This window comes from Sebastes umbrosus, chromosome 7 (assembly GCF_015220745.1).
Source record: "Sebastes umbrosus isolate fSebUmb1 chromosome 7, fSebUmb1.pri, whole genome shotgun sequence".
In the NCBI taxonomy this organism is placed as follows: Eukaryota; Metazoa; Chordata; class Actinopteri; order Perciformes; family Sebastidae; genus Sebastes; species Sebastes umbrosus.
Genome location: NC_051275.1, coordinates 29294830 through 29313034, shown reverse-complemented (window position 1 = coordinate 29313034; position 18205 = coordinate 29294830). Strand labels below are relative to the sequence as shown.

Below are 18205 nucleotides of genomic sequence, written 5' to 3'. Positions count from 1 at the left end.
AACGGACTTTACAGTGAAGTATAGGAGACATTGTGTGTCCAGCAGTTAAACTTTTGAAATGAATGATAACAATACAGTATTTGCATATTCATGACTTCTTGATTATCAATGAGGGAGAAGGACTAGATGATGATGTACCTTTAAGAATCAATTTGTGTGGAAGAACGTTTCAGACCAGCCCGTTCTCATCCCTAGTGCACCAAATACCGATGCTTTGTCACGGCCGTCAGCATTTGATACCACCGCACAAGGCACCCTTTAGCGTCGGTATGTGACGCACCAGGCGTTCTATTAACTACATTATAAACCCATCCAACAACAGTAAAAGCACAGGGAAAGTACTGCAAAAAGACACAGGTCAGGCGGGTGGGAGATGAGGTGGATGGATCCAAAAATCACAAGGCTTTCATCCAGGAGACCGCTGTTCATGTTCCGTCTGTTACGGTTCACTTTCACTTTACAATGAGCTGTCTGTTCGTGTCCCGTGTTCACAAAGTCCAGTCACATTCGCCCAACCATGTTGTTTTTTCCTAAACCTAAGTGGTTTTGTTGCCTAATCCTAAGCAAGTGTTATAGTTTAATTCACAACATGAGGCAAGTGTTTAAGGCGGCCAAAAAGTGACGCCGAGGGGTATGACAAAGCCTCAATGAGTGACGAGGTGGGATGAGAAAGTGTTGGTATGGGATAATGTACAGCAAGCTGGGGTTGTCTCACAACAATGACCCCCTCGCTGCACCCCCCTTATCCTGCTTATTACGCGGCTACTTACTTCAGAAATCAATAATTTCACACAAAAATGGTCCTCCAGAGTCCGACATCAGAACTCCACCCATAGCAACGGTCTGCTATAAAGAAATAACAGACCAGAATGCCGTGATTGACCAATCAGAATCAAGTATGCAACAAAGCCGTGTAATAATAAAGAAATGCTGATGCTCGTTGCATATTATTACATCACACAGTACACTGTAGGACCGACCACTTGCCTGCTTTACGAATGAACTCAATAACCCTCAACAGAAGCTTGTACTGTACGTACAAAGATCCACATTTGTTCGACAATCACCACAAAAAAACAGCACACTTATGCAACAGAAGATGCTACCTTCATTTCTCTACAATCCTGTGCAGGTGAAAAGTTCATGGCGATTATCCACACATGTACAGTAGGTATGCTTTTAGCATTTAATGTCCTCACCTCTAAGCTTATGGAAAGTGTCCAGGAAGTAAATCTATAAGTCTTTGTGTGGATGAGGTGAAGACCCACTAGACCATGAACGAAGGTCCTGCTTCTATTATCATGAGGCTGTTGATGAACGAGGGAGCTGCATGCAGCGGCACGTGCGCGTGATTTACTGTAACAGCCGCCTGGCGTATTGATCCCTACGGGACGAAGGCGATCTTCGGTAATGACCGTGGTTTTTCAGGTGATAGTGGTGGTAATGGAGATGGTGAGGAAGGAAAGAAGAAGAGTGGTAGGTGAGGGGTGAGGATGGTCATTGGCGAGGATGACGAGTAATGATGATGATGATGATGATGATGTAGCAAGGGTGGATGGGCTTTGATTATGGCGTGGCGTGCAGGAAAATGATGATGTTCGTGGTGTGTGTGTCGGTGATTGCATGCATGGGATGTGAAGGTAATGTTAAAGGATAAGAGGACAATGATGATGATGATGATGATGATGATGGTGAATATGAATCCGGTGTGTGTGTGTGTGTGTGTGTGTGTGTTTCAGGAAGTGACGCTGAGCAGCCAGCCATCTGTCGGCAGATTAATCCTGGCTGTGCTTAGAGATATTACCGGCTGGCTTATCGCCGTGGCAACAAGCCTTCAATCCCAGTCCAGCGTGGCCACCATGTGACCTTGCTGAGGAAGGTGGGTGGGGGTTGGACAGACACACACACACATGTGCACACGGGTGCGCACACACACACATGCACACGACATGCACGCTCCATAATTTGGTGATATGATGCATACATGCATATATAACATGTTAGCGCACACACACCGCTGCATGCACTGTGCATTCAATGAGAGGATAGTTTAAGAGAAAATATCACAAACACACAAACACACACACACACACACATCCTCCTCTCCTCTCATCAGTGCCACGGTCTAAAGGTTTTAATCCCGCTGAAAGGTTTCAGTGTCACCTATTGAGTTCAAAAATGTCATTACGCCAACCAGCTGGGCGGCACGCAGCTCTCTGCAAATATTGTTTTCAGGCAGCTATATATAGACCCGAATCAATATGAATTGTTGCCACCTTTGTTCTCTTTCCCTCACACCACAGGAGGCTTTTTTATTTCCTAAATCCCATCACTTCCACGTGCTCAAATATCCTCACGTTTTTTCTGCAGAAAAACAACACATACACATAATGCACGGACACACGCGCTTACAGGTCATAAATCAGCAGGCACAAGGCCACTTCAGGCTTGATGTAACATTCAAGGTTTTATTCAGTCTTTACATACAGTACACCAGTCAGAAATATACAGTGAACCTTCAGCGAAGGTCCGTCAGGTACACCATAAAATCTGCAGTCGGAAACAATGAAGATTACAAAGCGTGAGTGTGTTTGAGCGTCGGTTTCGTCGTCTCTGTTTTCATGCTTTTACATCCGTGCAGATGTCACAGTAGAAGCTGAAGAATGACAAGTTTCTAGGGCTATAATATATTTAACTTTTTTTCCCTTTCTGATCCCTTATCCCTTATATTGATTTATACAACTGTAGGATGCCAAATATTGGCTAAACTTGATGTTGCTCCCCTGCTCCCCTGACGTATCAGCATTCAGGTTTCATCCCTCTCGTTGTAACATCTAGCTCCTCACACTGACTTAAAGGGATAGTTTGGGTGTTTTGAAGTGGGGTTGTATGAGGTTCTTATCCATAGTCAGTGTATTACCTACAGTAGATAACAGTCGGCTCACCCCCAGTTTGGAGAAACAGAGAGGAGCACCGACAACGGAGCAAAGCAATGTACTGCTGTGGACGAGGACGCAGAAAAACGTATTTTAGTCACCTAAAAAAATCGATATCAGTTTAAGTGTACGCTATTTTTAGAATATTTTCACCGCTTTACCTTGCCGTCAGACAGCCCTTTCCAACAGGGAACTGAAGCTGTTGTATCCATCTACGCTCTCGCCAAAGCCACCAGACTCCATTGAAAAAAACAGTAATTTTACCTCGCAGAACACAGGGGTTGCTGGTCTACTGCTGCTTCGATCGGTTAGTTTGTTTGTGCTATCGTGTGACTTTGGTGAATCCAAACTAACCAAAGTCACACAATAACACAAGTAAAATAACCGATTGAGGCAGCGGTAGACCAGCAATCACCATGTTCTGTGAGGTAAAATCACTGTTTTTTTTAATGGAGTCTGGTGGCTTTGGCGAGAGCATAGATAACGGCTTCAGTTCCCACGTCGGAAACATAGACTGCATAATTTTCTCAAAGTAAACTGGCAAAAATATTCTAAATATAGCGTACACTTAAACTGATATTGTTTTGTTTTGGTGAGCCTTTTTTTTTAGGCTGCAATCCTAGTCCACAGCACTGTATTTCTTTGCTCCGGTGTCGGTGCTCCTGTCTGTTTCTTGATGCTGGGGGCGTGCCGACCATCATCTACTGCAAGTAATATATTTGCTATGGATAAGTACCTCATACAACCCCACTTCAAAACAACCAAACTATCTCTTTAAAGTGACCTGATCTAAGATCATGAGGTCTTGGAGGAGAAGTGGAAAAATTAAATGTTTCCAATTTAAACTTTATAAATCAACAATCACTGCATTTTAGAGCCACAAACTGAAGTCATCTCAGGTCATAATCTCACATCCGCCAAGGTGGTTTGCAGAGCCGGTGAGAGAGAGATGAGAGAGATGCATGTGGGCTATTTGTTGAAATCCGGATGTTGGTTTAAATCTGACTGTATCTGCCACTCAACGTAATTAGACGAAGTAATCACGATTGATATCATGACAGATTAGTGAGAGGTTGAGAGGTCCTTCTCTGAACACTGAAATGGTTATAATCTAAGCCCACGGTATCAGACAGGGCTGGAGGAGAGGAGGGAGCATTTTATTTCTAAAATGAAAATTGAAGCTGAACATCTGGATAAAAGGAGCTTTATAACTTACATTTTTTTTCTCATTCAATTAAGCACATGAAGTAAAAAGCTTTTCATTTGAAGCGAGATGTCAAATTTTCAATTTAAATGCAAAAATGATTGCATAATTGACTACATATGAATGTGATTAATCTTGGCCCATGAGTGCACATTGGTACTCTTTCAAGTTTGAAATCTTTTTTTTTTTTTTTTAATTATGGCTTTTAGTTTGTAATAAGGAAGAAGCCCTTCAATGTAAATGAAAGGTGCTTCCAAATCTTGCTCAAGAGCCACCATGCAGCCCTTATAGGATTGGCTCCATAATGTGATTACTAAGTTGATCTAACGTCCTTTTGGCAGTATAAAGAGTAACGTGGCAGTTTTAATGAATGAAGCAGCTCAATTACACGCTGCATTCCTGAGGAGTCAAATTGTTTGCTACTGTTTGTGGAGATTTTCATGAGAATGATATCATTACCTGCTGAAGGCTTCATGCCCGTTTGTTAGTAACAGTCAAGAGTAGATTTTTCAAGGAGACCTGCAATGCTACATGACTTGTGATATGCCAGTCCATTCTCATTCCCAGAGCGTCAAATACCGACGCTTTGTCACGGCCGTCGACGTCGAGACCGGGTTTTCCATTAACTACAAAGTAAACCCATCCGCGGCAACAGTAAACGCTCAGGGAAAGCTGCAAGCGAAAAGTGATGCCAAGGGGTCTGAAAAGCGTCTGTGACGAGTTGGGATGAGAACGTGTTGGATATGTGGGGCAGTAGTGTGCTGAAGACAAGGGAATGTATTTCACTTTTTTTTTGGTAAACCTCAATAGCACCAACAGGTAAATAATCAGACAATTTTCTTGGGTGGGCTTTACAGTACAAGGTAGGATGGTCAATGGAAAGTATGCTGACATGTTTCTCTGAAAGCGTTCTTAGAAACAGCGTTTTTACTAGAAAAGATTGGTGTAAAAGATCAGCATTGTTTTCTTTCCTGAGTCTGCTGTCAGTGTACTTTTCCCCAACAAGAGGATTTAATCATATTTAACACATAAAGAGGCTGTAAATTGAAGGTTAATTAGACATTTGTGCTGCATGGGGACTAAACCCTGGAATGTTCTGGCATCTGACATCTCACGGTGCCAGTATTCAACCTGTATGCTTATATTCCTGTGTACCCTGTGTTTTACAGTAGACCATTTGACTGATGGCGTATAAATCATCTTTTACAACAGATTATAAAGGTATATATTCATGTGCAAATTTCTTAAATTAGAAGATTTACTGTATGTAGTGGTTTTCAAAATCTTTTGGGAGTTGAGCCATAGATTGTTAATAAAGATGGACGACATGTGAAGCCAAAACATCTGGATTGCCCCCTGGTGGCTGGCTGCAGTATAGGTCATAAACCCCGCCCCCTCCATGTTAGCGGATGGAACATGAGCCAAACTAAAAAGTCAAATAAATTTCCCCGAAGATGGTTTCTGTCATTCTAGGTGGTTCTTATCACACTGATGTATGTTAAAGAGTTACTTTTTCTGATAAGTTCGGTTTTAATTCGTTATTTGATGCTATAAAAAGGGGGTGAGACTTCATGATTGACAGCTGTGAGTCTCTGTTGCTGACAAGCTGCGGTGACCTCAATACTGCGGCTCCACTGCCCGATCACTACAGCGTAGACTCTGCTCCAAATGACGTCAAAATCTCAAGATGGCAGCTCCCGAATCTGAGATATTTTGGCTTCATTTCTGAACATTGGGAGGAAGTAAAGATGCGTCGTCCATCTTTATATACAGTCTATGGTTTCTAAGTTTTAACATCACTGAGTTGGTATTGTGTGCCTGGCTCTGTACCGTCTGAAGAACAATTAATATACACGCTTGGCATCAAGACGTAATAGCTTCGCTTCATAGTTTGGACTAAAAAAAAGTCTTTCTTTAAAGATTCTGCTGAAGAAAACGTAGAAACATGCTTATTCTATGCCGTTACACATGCAGTTAAAAAATCTTTGAAAATGAATTTTGCATATCACTTTGGCAAGGGAGGAAATATAACATATTTTTTTTCTGCTATTCTTATATTTCAACATTCTACCCTTGATTTTTACACATTGAAAAACTTTTTTGTTCCTTTACATAGAAAAAAACCCAAACATCTTTCTTTTTTTGATATGTCACTGCACAAAAAAGAGCAACAGACAACAAAATGAATCCACAAGTCAAAAAAGATGAAAGCAAATGAGAAAAAAAACAAGTTGCATAATTCATTTCACATTGACATAATAGAAAAAGTAGACCGTGGAGAGTAGTGGACTGTTGGAAGAACCGCTTCTACTTTGTGAACCCGCTGACTGTAGAACTGCCGGAGCCGTGAGTCACTGTAATGAACGGCGGATAAATGTAAACCGAAGAGAAGGAGGACACATTTATGGCCTTCTAGCGTCCTGAATTAAACCAGACATAACAACAGAAGCCAAACGCTGTTCTCACGTTGTGCTTGTTTTTCCTAGATACATACATGTTCAGCATGTGTGTATCATCATAAATAAGCCTCACACCAGCGTTGACCTGTGCTCTGCGGAGATTAGATGAGCGCTGTGGTGACCGTCCGGCAGGAGCTGCGTATAGCACAGGACATCGGCTTGGCCTTTAAGCTCAAGGTCAGCGTTTAAGCCTTCGCTAGAAGCACAAGCTACTGAGGGAAGCCATGACTCAACCTCTATTATTAGGCTTTCTAGCGTGCCCCCTCCAGTGTATTCGTCCTTCCTACAGTAGACGGCAGCGATCCCATTGAGCCCCACAGAGAGGAGTCTAATCTGGGGATAATCACCTGTAAGAATCACAGAGATTATGACAGTGGGAGTGAATGGAGAAACAGAGAGTTGGGGGGGATTTCTTCTGCCACGTCAGTTGTTGCTGTTGCTCCAAGTCCTGCTTTAGCTCCGGCTAACGTGTGTTTATGGCGCTTAGACAGTGATACCTATTGTCATGTCATGTCAAGGTATTTCTAGAGCGGCAATGCTATTTGATGACACGTATGTTTCTTCTTAAATAAACTACAAAAGAAAAACATTTCACATCTACTGTAGATCTTTAGTGAATTGTTAAAAGCTGCACTTGAAGTGTTGACTATACATTTGCAATCAGGTGTATTTTATTTGCTTAATTTTTTGTAGTTTTGTAGTATCTACTGTAGTTGACGACGTCAGGGGTTTTGAATGGTGCTGATGCAACAAACGTTCCTTTTTGATTCTGTTTGAATAGAAGCATGAATCACACATATGACGTTTGTCAATTTAAAAGATAATTTCACAAGTCAAAAAGTTGTAAAACGTATTAATATAAGACTGTGAAAATACATAATTACAAAGACTACACACCCAAAAGTCGTGTATGTGACATCCACCAGAAGGGGCGGGACTTTTGCCTCTCTATTTACCTTAAAGGCGTTGTGGGAAATGTAGGAAATCACTAATCGACGCACAAGCAGATCAGGCAGGTTGAAGGAAAGTAGATACAATTTACAAAACTTCTTACAAGGAGGTTTTCTGCACATTTTCAACAACTGCAGCTGCATTTGCTGCAATCTAGTAGCAGAAGTTGAATGGGGAACAAAGTGATAAACTGTAGCTGCAGTTTGGTCTGTGAGAGAGAAGCATTAGTGCACGGGCGGCCCCTGTAAGAGTCAGACCCCCAAACGTGGCAGTGTTAGGCTTCTGCAGTGTTGAGCTACATAAGGCCATTCAGTTTGGTAGATAAGATCCTCAATGCTCAGACCACTGATCTGCTACAGCAGGTTTAGACCAAGTTTAAGATGCATTTTGTGGATTTTTTTCTCAGTTAGCTGATAACCAATAATGTCCCTGTACCTAAACAGTCCAATATCTTTGTCTCTGAACTGTCCCTATGTCTGGTTTCACAGGCTCGCAGTGTGAAAGCTGAGTGTGTGTCCAACAAGGCGGCCCACTTCCTTCAGTCTGCCACTCTCCCGCTCGTCTGCGTTAATCAAGGTGCAACACTCTCTTGTCATTTTTATCTTTTTTCTTTCGTGACGTTCTTTTCTCTTACAAGGCATGCATGCTGAAAATCCTGTCAGGAAAGAAATGCAAAAATGAAAAACCACTGAGATTCAAAAAACACAATTGTCCCCTATAAGGAGTTAACTACTCGTCGGCTACACAGCTTGATCATTCAAGAAACATTGCGTCCTGTAAACATGCCTTTTTCAAAATGGCTCTCATGCCTTCATTAATGAATCACCTGAAGCTGTGCAGCTGATTTTGAAGAAGGCTCTCCGTAAAGATGCATTGTTTTACATTTTGAATGCAATAAAGTAACAATGGCGATGAAGATTTGCACATAAAAAATCAGCTGCACAGCCTCAAAACGGTCAAAACAGAGCTTGTCCCTTCCCCCCGTACATGCCGGTAATCAGTCCCATCAGTGAGAAATGTTTTAACTAAACAAAAATGAAAAAAATGACAGACAGTTTATACATTTGAAAAAAACAAAATGATGTCCCAACCAACCCGCACGCAAAGATAAATAAATCTATTTGGATATACTCTAAATGGATAAATAATATTACCATGATATACTCTATTTCAACAATAATTAAATATCTCAAGGATGGCACCATCGCTTTCTCGAAAAAGAAAAAAAAAAATCATGGTGATATATTTTATAAAATTTGTTTAAAGTTGTAATAAAGTGATCTTCCTCTCCTCTCTTTCTGTCCTCTCCTTCGTCTCTCAGCACACTGGAATGCTGGAAGGAGGGAGGTTTGGTTTGTGCTTCAGGAGAGACCGGCGTTTACACGCTGCTTGTCCATTTGTTCATTAGTTCCTCTCCAAAGTTTACGCAGAAGTGGAGCAGCGAGAGTCATTACTGTCACCAGAAGCCGCTGGGGTCTATGTAGCTGCCAACCGCGGAGCAGAGAGAGCGAGAGGAGAAGTGTTTATGGTACTCGCCGTGTTTGTGTTAAAATCAGCTTTTGCCAAGAGACAAAACATAAACATCGTCAGTCTTTTTCTCTTGGTTTTGGCTCGGTGACGATGTTCCAGCAGAGGCGAGGCTGACACTGATCAGAGGCAGCTCTCGCTCTCTCTGCGAGGAGAGGAAGCGAAAGAAAAACTCTCCCCTCCTCGGGTACATCATATGTTTTCCCACCTACTCTCTCTCTCTCTCACAAACTCCCTCGCCTTCGTTCTCTAGAGTCCGACATGGCTTTGACAGTTCTTCCGTTCCTCTTTTAATGATGTTCTCCCCGTCCCATCCCCTATTTAGTCCTCCCTTTTTCACTGAGGCTGACACAGTCCAGAAGAAAAGCACCATGGGATGCATCAAACGCCGCCGTCATCTTCCAATATCCCCAAAGATTACAAAACAGCCTCTTATCTGTTCCCCTCATCTCTAGTCCTTCCCTCTCCGGCCCCCTTGAGGATTTAATTCCCCACTTTAAAAGAAAAGAGGGGCAGAAGAGAGGGTAATTAGTTTTAAAAAAAAAGAGACAAAAGTAGAAAATGGCAGTTGGAGTATCTCCCCATGAGACCAAAATGTGTTCATCATGTTCATTTGCAGAACAGAACTTTTTGTCCTCTCTTATCTTCTCTAATTTTCTTCTTCCCCTCCTCCTTCTTGACTCTCAAAGTCGTAGCGCTGGAGGTTTTTACATTCTGTTTCATTCACCACGGAGGAGGGGTCATCTCCACGCCACCTCCGTTAAATTAAAATCATAATTAATTAATTCTGTCTCTCGCACATTCACCCCACTCCTCCTCCTCCTCCTCCTCCTCCTCTTTTTCGTCTCTTCGCCATCAGACGTAGGCTGATTCGCTGGACTGCGTGCGTCCAAGGTTGGGCGGCTGGGACAGATGCGCCATGTCCTTCTTCCGGATCTCGCAGATCGACTTCCTGCGGGCCTGCACGCCCCTGATGGCGGCCTTGATCTTGCGCCAGCCCAGGTGGTTGAGCTCGGCCAGGTTGAGCACCACGCAGATGCCGCTCACCGCGAACATGAACACCAGGAAAACCGTTTTTTCCGTGGGGCGGGACACGTAGCACTCCACCTCCTTCAGACACGGGTAGCGGTCGCACTCGAAAATCCCAGGCACACTGAAGCCGTAAAGGAAGTACTGGCCCGCCAAGAAGCCGATCTCCAGCGCGTTTCTGAACACCACCTGAATGATGTAAAAGCGGGAGATCCCTTCTTGCCGGCGCACCTTGGAGCTCTTCGAGTGGGTGAGGCCCCGCGGGGCGTTGGGGATCTCCTTCACCTCCAAGCAGTCGGGTTCTTCCTTCCCTCCTCCGCCGTCGCCGCCGTGTTGAACTAGAATCCCATTAATGTTGCGGAGTTTTCGCGCCCCGCCTCCTCCCCCGTAGTCCCTCTCCATTATGGGATAGAGAAAGGAGTAGCGCCGGTCTTTCTGCTTGGCCGACTGGTGCACCGAGTAGGTGATGAAGCAGAGGCTGGGCGTACACACCAGTATGATCTGGAAGACCCAGTACCGAATGTGGGAGATGGGGAAGGCCTTGTCGTAGCAGGCCTGGTTGCAGCCGGGCTGCAGGGTGTTGCAGACGAACATGGCCTGCTCGTCCTCGTACACGGTCTCACCGACGATGGCGACGATCAGGATACGGAAGATCACCACTACTGTGAGCAGGATCCTGGAGGAGGAAGAGAGAGATGAATGGGGTTAATAGCCAGAGACGCTTAGTGAGTTACTGTGTCAGGAAGGATGAGATGTCCTCAGATATCCTTCCCAGTAATGCTTCTACACACATGAGTATAAAAGGACGGAGCGAGAAAGCAGGAAGGAGGAAGAACAGAGATAAGAGAGCCGGTGAAGGATGAATGTAAAGGTACAGGAGGAAGATATTAAATCCAGCATTTGCATTTTTTTTTTACGACTGCTTGAGCACAGTTTTAAAAACAGGACTCATTTTATAAAAACACTACACACAATAAGCAAGAACACCTCAGATCTATACAATTATTTATAAAAACCTAATTTGGTCAACACATGGCTCATAAGATCTTTTTTCAGAGGCCCTGTTCAGACCTGGTATTAACATGCGTCCTCAGTGATCAGATCACAAGTGGACAGCTCTGAGTATAGGTGTAAACACACTCAGCACGTAAACACAGCAAAAACATTTGTGGAGACAAAAAAGAAAGCATTAATTACAGTTTGTTTTCAATTGCTAATACAAGGTTTTGAAAACAGGCCTGTCATTGCTACTGTACGTTGGCTTCCATTGTTGTCGTAAACAGGTACTCACCTGTGTTTTTTTTATAGAGCTTACATCCTGATTGAAGAGTTCAAACAATTCATTAATTAAGACAATCAAGCAATTAGGTGTTCAGACAGTGAATGGCAGTGTTTTGAAATGGCAAACAAGTGACTTTATGTCAGAATCCTGTGTCTTATATAGAGAACCGTGGGCGGTGTGTTGCCAAAAGTGCCATGTTGAATTGCAAATTGGATGCAAAGCAGAAAATGTGTTGAGTTGAGGTTTTTCTCTCCCAGTGTCAGTTTCAATAATTGTGCTTTATGAGTCATTTTAGTGTGAAGTTAGATTGAAAAACACTGTAATCAGCTTTGAAAAGAGTAAAAATAGACAATAAAAGAATGGGCAGTGTTAAAAAGGTCAGCGTGTAAAAATACTCTGCACTATTATTAGTTGTTAAAAGCAAAACCCAGGAGACTCGATGACACCTTCATTTAAAATGGCAACTGTAAAAGTTACAGTAGAGAGAGAAAGTGGAGAGCAGCTCAGAGTGACTGACTTCACGGACGACTTTGAGCTCCTTAATTAGAAAAGAAACGTGGGAGAGAAGGCACAGAGGTAGAGAAGAGAGAAAAAAATGAACTAATAATGGAGAGGGACATTGTGTCACTGTTGAGTCACTGTTTCTACCGATAAGAGCCAGAGAAGAAGAAGAAGAAGAAGATAAGTGCTCCAAATCTCATTTATCAGCCAGAGTAAACACTCCAGAAGAAGAACAGTTGTGAGCGCAGCCTCGATGTGACTTCAGAGCTCATAACTCACAGCTCGCTATCTGTGATTCAAGACGCTGTTTCTGTTTGTGTGCAGTGGTGGAAGAAGTACTCAGATCCTTTATTTAAAGATCCCAAGTTGTAAAAAGTGAGATTTTCATGTCTTTTATATTATAAAGCTGGTTTAAGTGCCCTGTAAATACTGTGAAACAGTTAATCCAAAGAGAAACACACACAAGCCGTCAGGTTTTCTGTCCGTTTGGGATGTCACAAATGGACAGAAATCACAGCAGCTACAGATGACGGCTCATTTCCGGTCCTTTTTCAGAACTCATAAGTAATGGATCGCTGTCGGGGTGTAAAGACCATTTCAACAAATAGTGTATAGCTACTGGAGAACATCCTCAAACCTGCCTTTAACTTTCATCTTCACTTTTGCAGTTATTTTAAGCCAAAAACACAATGTTTTTCCCTAAATTTAAGTGTTTCTGTTGCCTAAACCTAAAGAATCCTTTTTGTTTGTGTTCAAAACGTAACATGTCATTTAGTTTTACGTGTTGCTTTTAAATTTCGCTTTACAACATAGTCGGTGTAGTAGGCCCCTAATGACCCACACACTATAGCACTTACAGCGACTGATAACGCCCTATTTTAAGGCCTGATAACAGTCGAACACTGTGTGTGTGTTTGGTGAGGGTGTTTACAGGTAAAAAGAGATGAGATCTGAGGTCTAATTTTAGTGTCTTCTGCATCATTAGGCCCAGTTACCATGACAATCTCGAAATAAATTCACTTTAACTGGGGCTGTGATCAATTTCTACACACACACACACACACATACACACAAACACACACACACGAGATCATAGGGAGTAATCTCCCAGTTGTTGACTATCACTGCTCCATCAACAGGTGACTCTGAGGTGAACCTTGTTTGCAGATTAGGAGCTATTTCTGAGTGAGGTTTGGTGACACACAGAGATTACTGTGTCACTTCAACTCTCTCTGTGTGTGTTAACGTGCGTCTATCTAAGAATACAGTACGCTGCTGACTTGGCATATCTGTACACTTTTGTGGCATGTTGGGGGGGTAACACCAACACAAGGGATGCCAACAAACTGAACAGGCTGGTGAGGAAGGCTAGCTCTGTAGTTGGATCTGAACTGGACGATCTGGAGGTGGTGGCAGAGGGGAGGATGAGGAGGAAGCTGGACGCTATCCTGGAGAACCTATACCTCTCCTGTGTTTCACTCTGTTTGCTGATGTTGCTGCTTTGACAACTGAATTTCCCTCCGACGATTAATAAAGGTTAATTTTATCTTATCTTATCTTATCTTATCTTATCTTATCTTATCTTACTACAGGTTTCTATTCCTGCCTCATGTTCTGTTCTGTTCTGTTCCCTCTCTCTTTGTTCTTTTCTTACTTTACTCATCCCTCATTTATTTTTCAGATCTGAGACCAGGCATGCACTTTAGATAGTAGGCTTTTTGCCTTTTGCAGTCTGTACGATGTTGTTGGCCGTCTCGTGCTGTAATCTGTGACTAAAATGTGGAACAAAGCTGCAGACTGCAGACATTGTTGTTAATCTGATGATCGATTGTAGTTCAATCCCACTGATATGACTTCTGTAAGATCAACTCTCACTAATCGCCACCATTTATATTAATGATAATCCCATAAATAACGGTATGATAAATCGCTGTCATTACTTCATATAGTGAATACCATTAACAGTGGCCCATCTTAACCTGACCTCATTACATTTATCATGGATTTATGGGTTTTTAAGTGCATAGAAGTCAATAGACGGTGACATATAAAAATGGCTTTGGAGGCAGCGCTGATGGGCAGGACAACACGCTGCAGGAAGAGACGCTAATTCCTGAGAAAAATGTCAATGTGCATTTAAATTTAAAGAGATGAAGCTTCACAACAAACACACTGTAAGCGCCTTTCAGACGTCAATGGTAAACTGTAACTGGCCCACCAGTTTTACATGTTGGTGTCTGAAAAGGACACAACGTCATTTTTCAACCCTGTCTCCGACAACATTACATTCACAACTAAACTGCAATCTTAGTGACGTTGGAGGGAAACATATTCGGTTAGAGTTTTAAACAAGTGGTTAATGTTGTAAATTGAAACAAAACAAAACAAAAATGCAACAAAACTACTTGGTTATGTTTAGGCAGCGACTTTTAGTTTCACACGGGACACAAACGGCGGTCTCCTGGGTGAAAGTCCTGTATTTGTTGGACACATCCATCCATCCTGACCTCCTCCCTGTACGTCCTGACCTCCTCCCTATACGTGGACTTCTGTGGACTATGATTACAAATGTATTTGTGATAAGTCAAAAACAAACGTAATCCGTGAGAAAATACATCTCCCTCGAAACATAATTGCAACCCGTTCGCACGAAAAGGCGTATGAATGACACGATAATGCACAAGGCATTTAGCGTGGAATAAGAACGCCTTTCTTGCTTTTGGCGTGTCATTTGTTCGCCATGTAGTCTTTACTGACTGCAATGTAAACGCATCCACGTAAATATGCTGCGCTCAGAGCTAGTGATGGATGGGTCCGAACAAACACACGACTTTTAACCAAGATACCTTTGTTTTGTTTTGTAAGTTACGTAAATGAGGTCTTTTTCAGTGATGTTTGGGACGTGTTTTCTGTACTTATGTTCCGTTGTTTCCATACGTATTTTACCTAGTTTACGTACTTATTTTAAGCCTAACCATGATGTATTTTCCTGAACCTAACTAAGTGGTTTCGTTGCCTGAATCTAACTGCGGACGTTACTGTAGTTTTGTTGTGTGGCGTACAAATGTCCGTGTAAATGTTGTGCTATTTATACGCCTTCCCATGACATCGGTTTGGTAAATGCCGATACAGTTTCGCTGTATAGGAACGGAATTTTTAAAGAGACCAGGCTACATTTTTAAGTGTAAATCACTGATGCATTCTGTCTACTCGGGACCTTTCAGTACCATTTTCTACACAACTCAAGCGTGAACAAAGGCAGTAACATCACAGTAAAAGCATGCAACAAATGCAGTATGTGCAGTACTTTGTTACAGATTCCACGTCTGAAAGGGAAAATAGTCACTGGCAACACTGTCACATACGGACGGATACATCACACACATACACATTATATTCCCTTTTATAGTGAAATCATTGTCAAGCATTGGCTTATTTTGTAGTTTCATGGTGCATTATTATCATGTCGGTAGATAAATGGCTGGATAAAGATTGTAATGGATAATGTAGAGCAATCTAAAAACTCCCGCTTCTGTCAAGATCGATTAACCTTTATTCAGGTACATTTCTCACACACTTTCTCCTCTGACAGCAGTCGACAGCTTTCCATTTCAAATCCCACCTTAACCTCTTTCCTCCATTTCGCCTGCAACCCTCCCTTAAGATAAGTCTGGATTTATGAGATGGAATCAACAAGAGATAGTAGCTGTCACCTGAATTTGCCTTCAAGCCGATCCGCTGCATTTCATAGAGAGAGTGCTATTTGAACTCGGTATAGATTTATCAAATCAAACTCAAGTAGAAGATCTGTTTTGTGTGACTGTACGGTGGATCCAGGGCCACCGCACACCTTTGCCAGTTAATCATTAGATGGCATTTGGCTGTGTGAAGGGTAATCTACCAATCACACAGTGGCTCTGCCAGTCTCGCGCGGCGCAGATGTGGAGTCGAAGGGCAGAGTTAATCCTTTCCAGAGTCTGACGGCGTGCGGTTCACATGTATCTCTCATCAAAACGGCGGGTCATCATCTTGATGACCTCCAAAATGAAAAATAAAGGACTTAATGCCAATCTGCCCACCTGTGATCAGCTGGCATGCAGCGAGGGAGGGAAGAAAACGCGTTTGCCCTTGTAGTGACTCCATTAAGGAGCTTAGCGAGCGCAGAATTCACAATAACAGAGTGAGAGACGAAATGGGTGCACGTGCACACACATGTATTCTGTATGTCCACACACATATCCATGCAACAAAACACCAACCAGACACCACCAGTGTGAGTGGAGACCGTTTTAAAACCACTGAGAGAAGACATCAAATTGCTGTTTGAGATGAATTAGTTCCAGACAGGGATAAAAAGATTATAAAGTCGCCAAAAAAACCCCAGTGTGGCTCGGACAACCCTGCCTTAAATTAAAAGAGAAACCTGCCAGTGCCGGGAGACAGAGCGCGAGAAAGGGAAAACCAGCAATGGAGGAAAATCTCATCATAGAGAATGAATTATATAATAGCTTCCACACGCAAACCCGCTGCTGTAATCTGTGGCTGGGCCAAGGGAGGATTCTTGCATTAGTTTTTTTTTTTTTTGTTAATGCCATCGAATAGCTTTAGATTATCGTACGCCACACAGCAACCCCCCACCTGTTTTTTCTCTCCTCTCTAGAGCATCTTTTTTTATTTCTTTCATTTGCACTCCCAGAGCTCCTGCTGTGGCCCTCTTTCTCTCTCTCTCTCTCTCTCTCTGTGACAGGAATAATCTCCAGATTGTGTCTGTAGTTTTCTATGAAGAGCTTCCTTTCTCTGCTAACTGTCAGGGGAAGCGTTTAAATTGCCGGTGGCTTCCCACAAAAACAGAAAACACCACACCAAAGTCCTCCTAATGCGCTCTCTAATTGTCTCTGCACAATCTTGTGGAAACATTTACAATACATTTGTGTTACTGATGAATTCATTCGTTAAATTATTTATTTACCAATCAACAGAAGAAAAAAAACACTGATGACAATGTTGAGTTATTATTAAAGGTGCTAAGTGCAAGATTGGAAGCATTTCTATTGCCGCCGCACGGCTCTAAATGACAGCTGAGCTGGCAGCTCGCCAACCCAAACTCATTCCCAACTCATCAAATACCGCCTCAGCATTGGAAACCGACACACAAACTAGGCTTTCAACTAACTCCAATGTAAACCCACCCGCGGCGTTATTCAATGGTCAGAGCATGTGACGTAGTATTAATAGCGTGAGAGTCCGCTAAGGGCAGGCGGAGGCAATGGTGGATGGGTCAAACTAACACAAGACTTTCAACCAGGAGGCCGGTGTTTGTGTCCGGTGTGAAACTAAAAGTAAGTGACTTATTTTGTCAAGTCATTCTTTAGTCACGGGACTCATCAGTATCATCAGTACCGTGAGTCACGTGAGTCGTTGGTCAGTGAAGTTAACATCAACCACGACCATTTCCTAACCCTGACTAAGTGGTTGTGTTGTCTAAACCTAACTTCCTGTGAAAACTGAAGTTTATTTTGTAAGGACAAAATGTAACGTGCTTATATTGACACGCCGTCCCTGGTCTGTCCAAAAGTAACAAAAGAGGGGTACCCCCTGGGCCTGTCTCAGATTTTTGATATTTGACGAGTTGGGACTGAGAATGTGTTGGGCGCATAGCTAACGGTGCAAACAATGGCAACAGTGCTAACAGAGTTAACTGGGGGGGCAACTGGAGGTTGGGTGCTAAGCTTCCGCAACGGCGCCATCGGTCGGGACGCCGTTATCAGCTGTAACTTCCATATGAGAGCAGTGCTGGGCCGGATAGGTCAACAAAGCACGGAGAAGCTCAGATTACAACACACACAGAGGGAGAGCGACTTCACTCTCTGCTCAGGTAGACATTACTCTACTGTATCTTTACATAGAAAATAGTTGTTTGCGGCTATTTTAATGCTCTGGATATCGTGTATATAGCACCCTTAAAGCTGGATTTAACTTCTCAAAGATGTTTTGTCATTGTTAATTGAATACTTTTGACTGTTGGTTAGACAAAACAACTTGCAGACGTCCCCTTGGACTCTTCGATGTTTTCTCACATTTTGTAGAGTAAAAGTTTCATTGATTCACCTAAAAAACAACATACAAATTAACCAATAATCAGAATAACCATCAGCTCAGCCCTGCATTGCATACATATGCATCAAACATGGCAGACATATTAGCACGTATCTCAACACCGCCACAGCAGACATTGTTTGTTGTTCCCTTTGACTAATATGTTGACTGTGTTATCACACAGACCGTGGTGATTATACAGAAACATTGTGCCAACACA

At 42.7% G+C, this 18205-nt stretch overlaps 1 protein-coding gene across 1 annotated transcript in view; it reads right to left on the bottom strand.

Moving 5' to 3' along the window:
* Positions 1 to 4275: 4275 nt before the first annotated feature.
* Positions 4276 to 18205, bottom strand: part of LOC119491880 (gap junction delta-2 protein) — a 35131-nt gene continuing 21201 nt past the window's right edge. Inside the window, exon 2 of the mRNA XM_037776144.1 lies at positions 4276 to 10782. Within this exon, the coding sequence (XP_037632072.1) occupies positions 9933 to 10782 (850 nt within the window). The 3' untranslated portion in view covers positions 4276 to 9932. The remainder of the gene's footprint in view (positions 10783 to 18205) is intronic.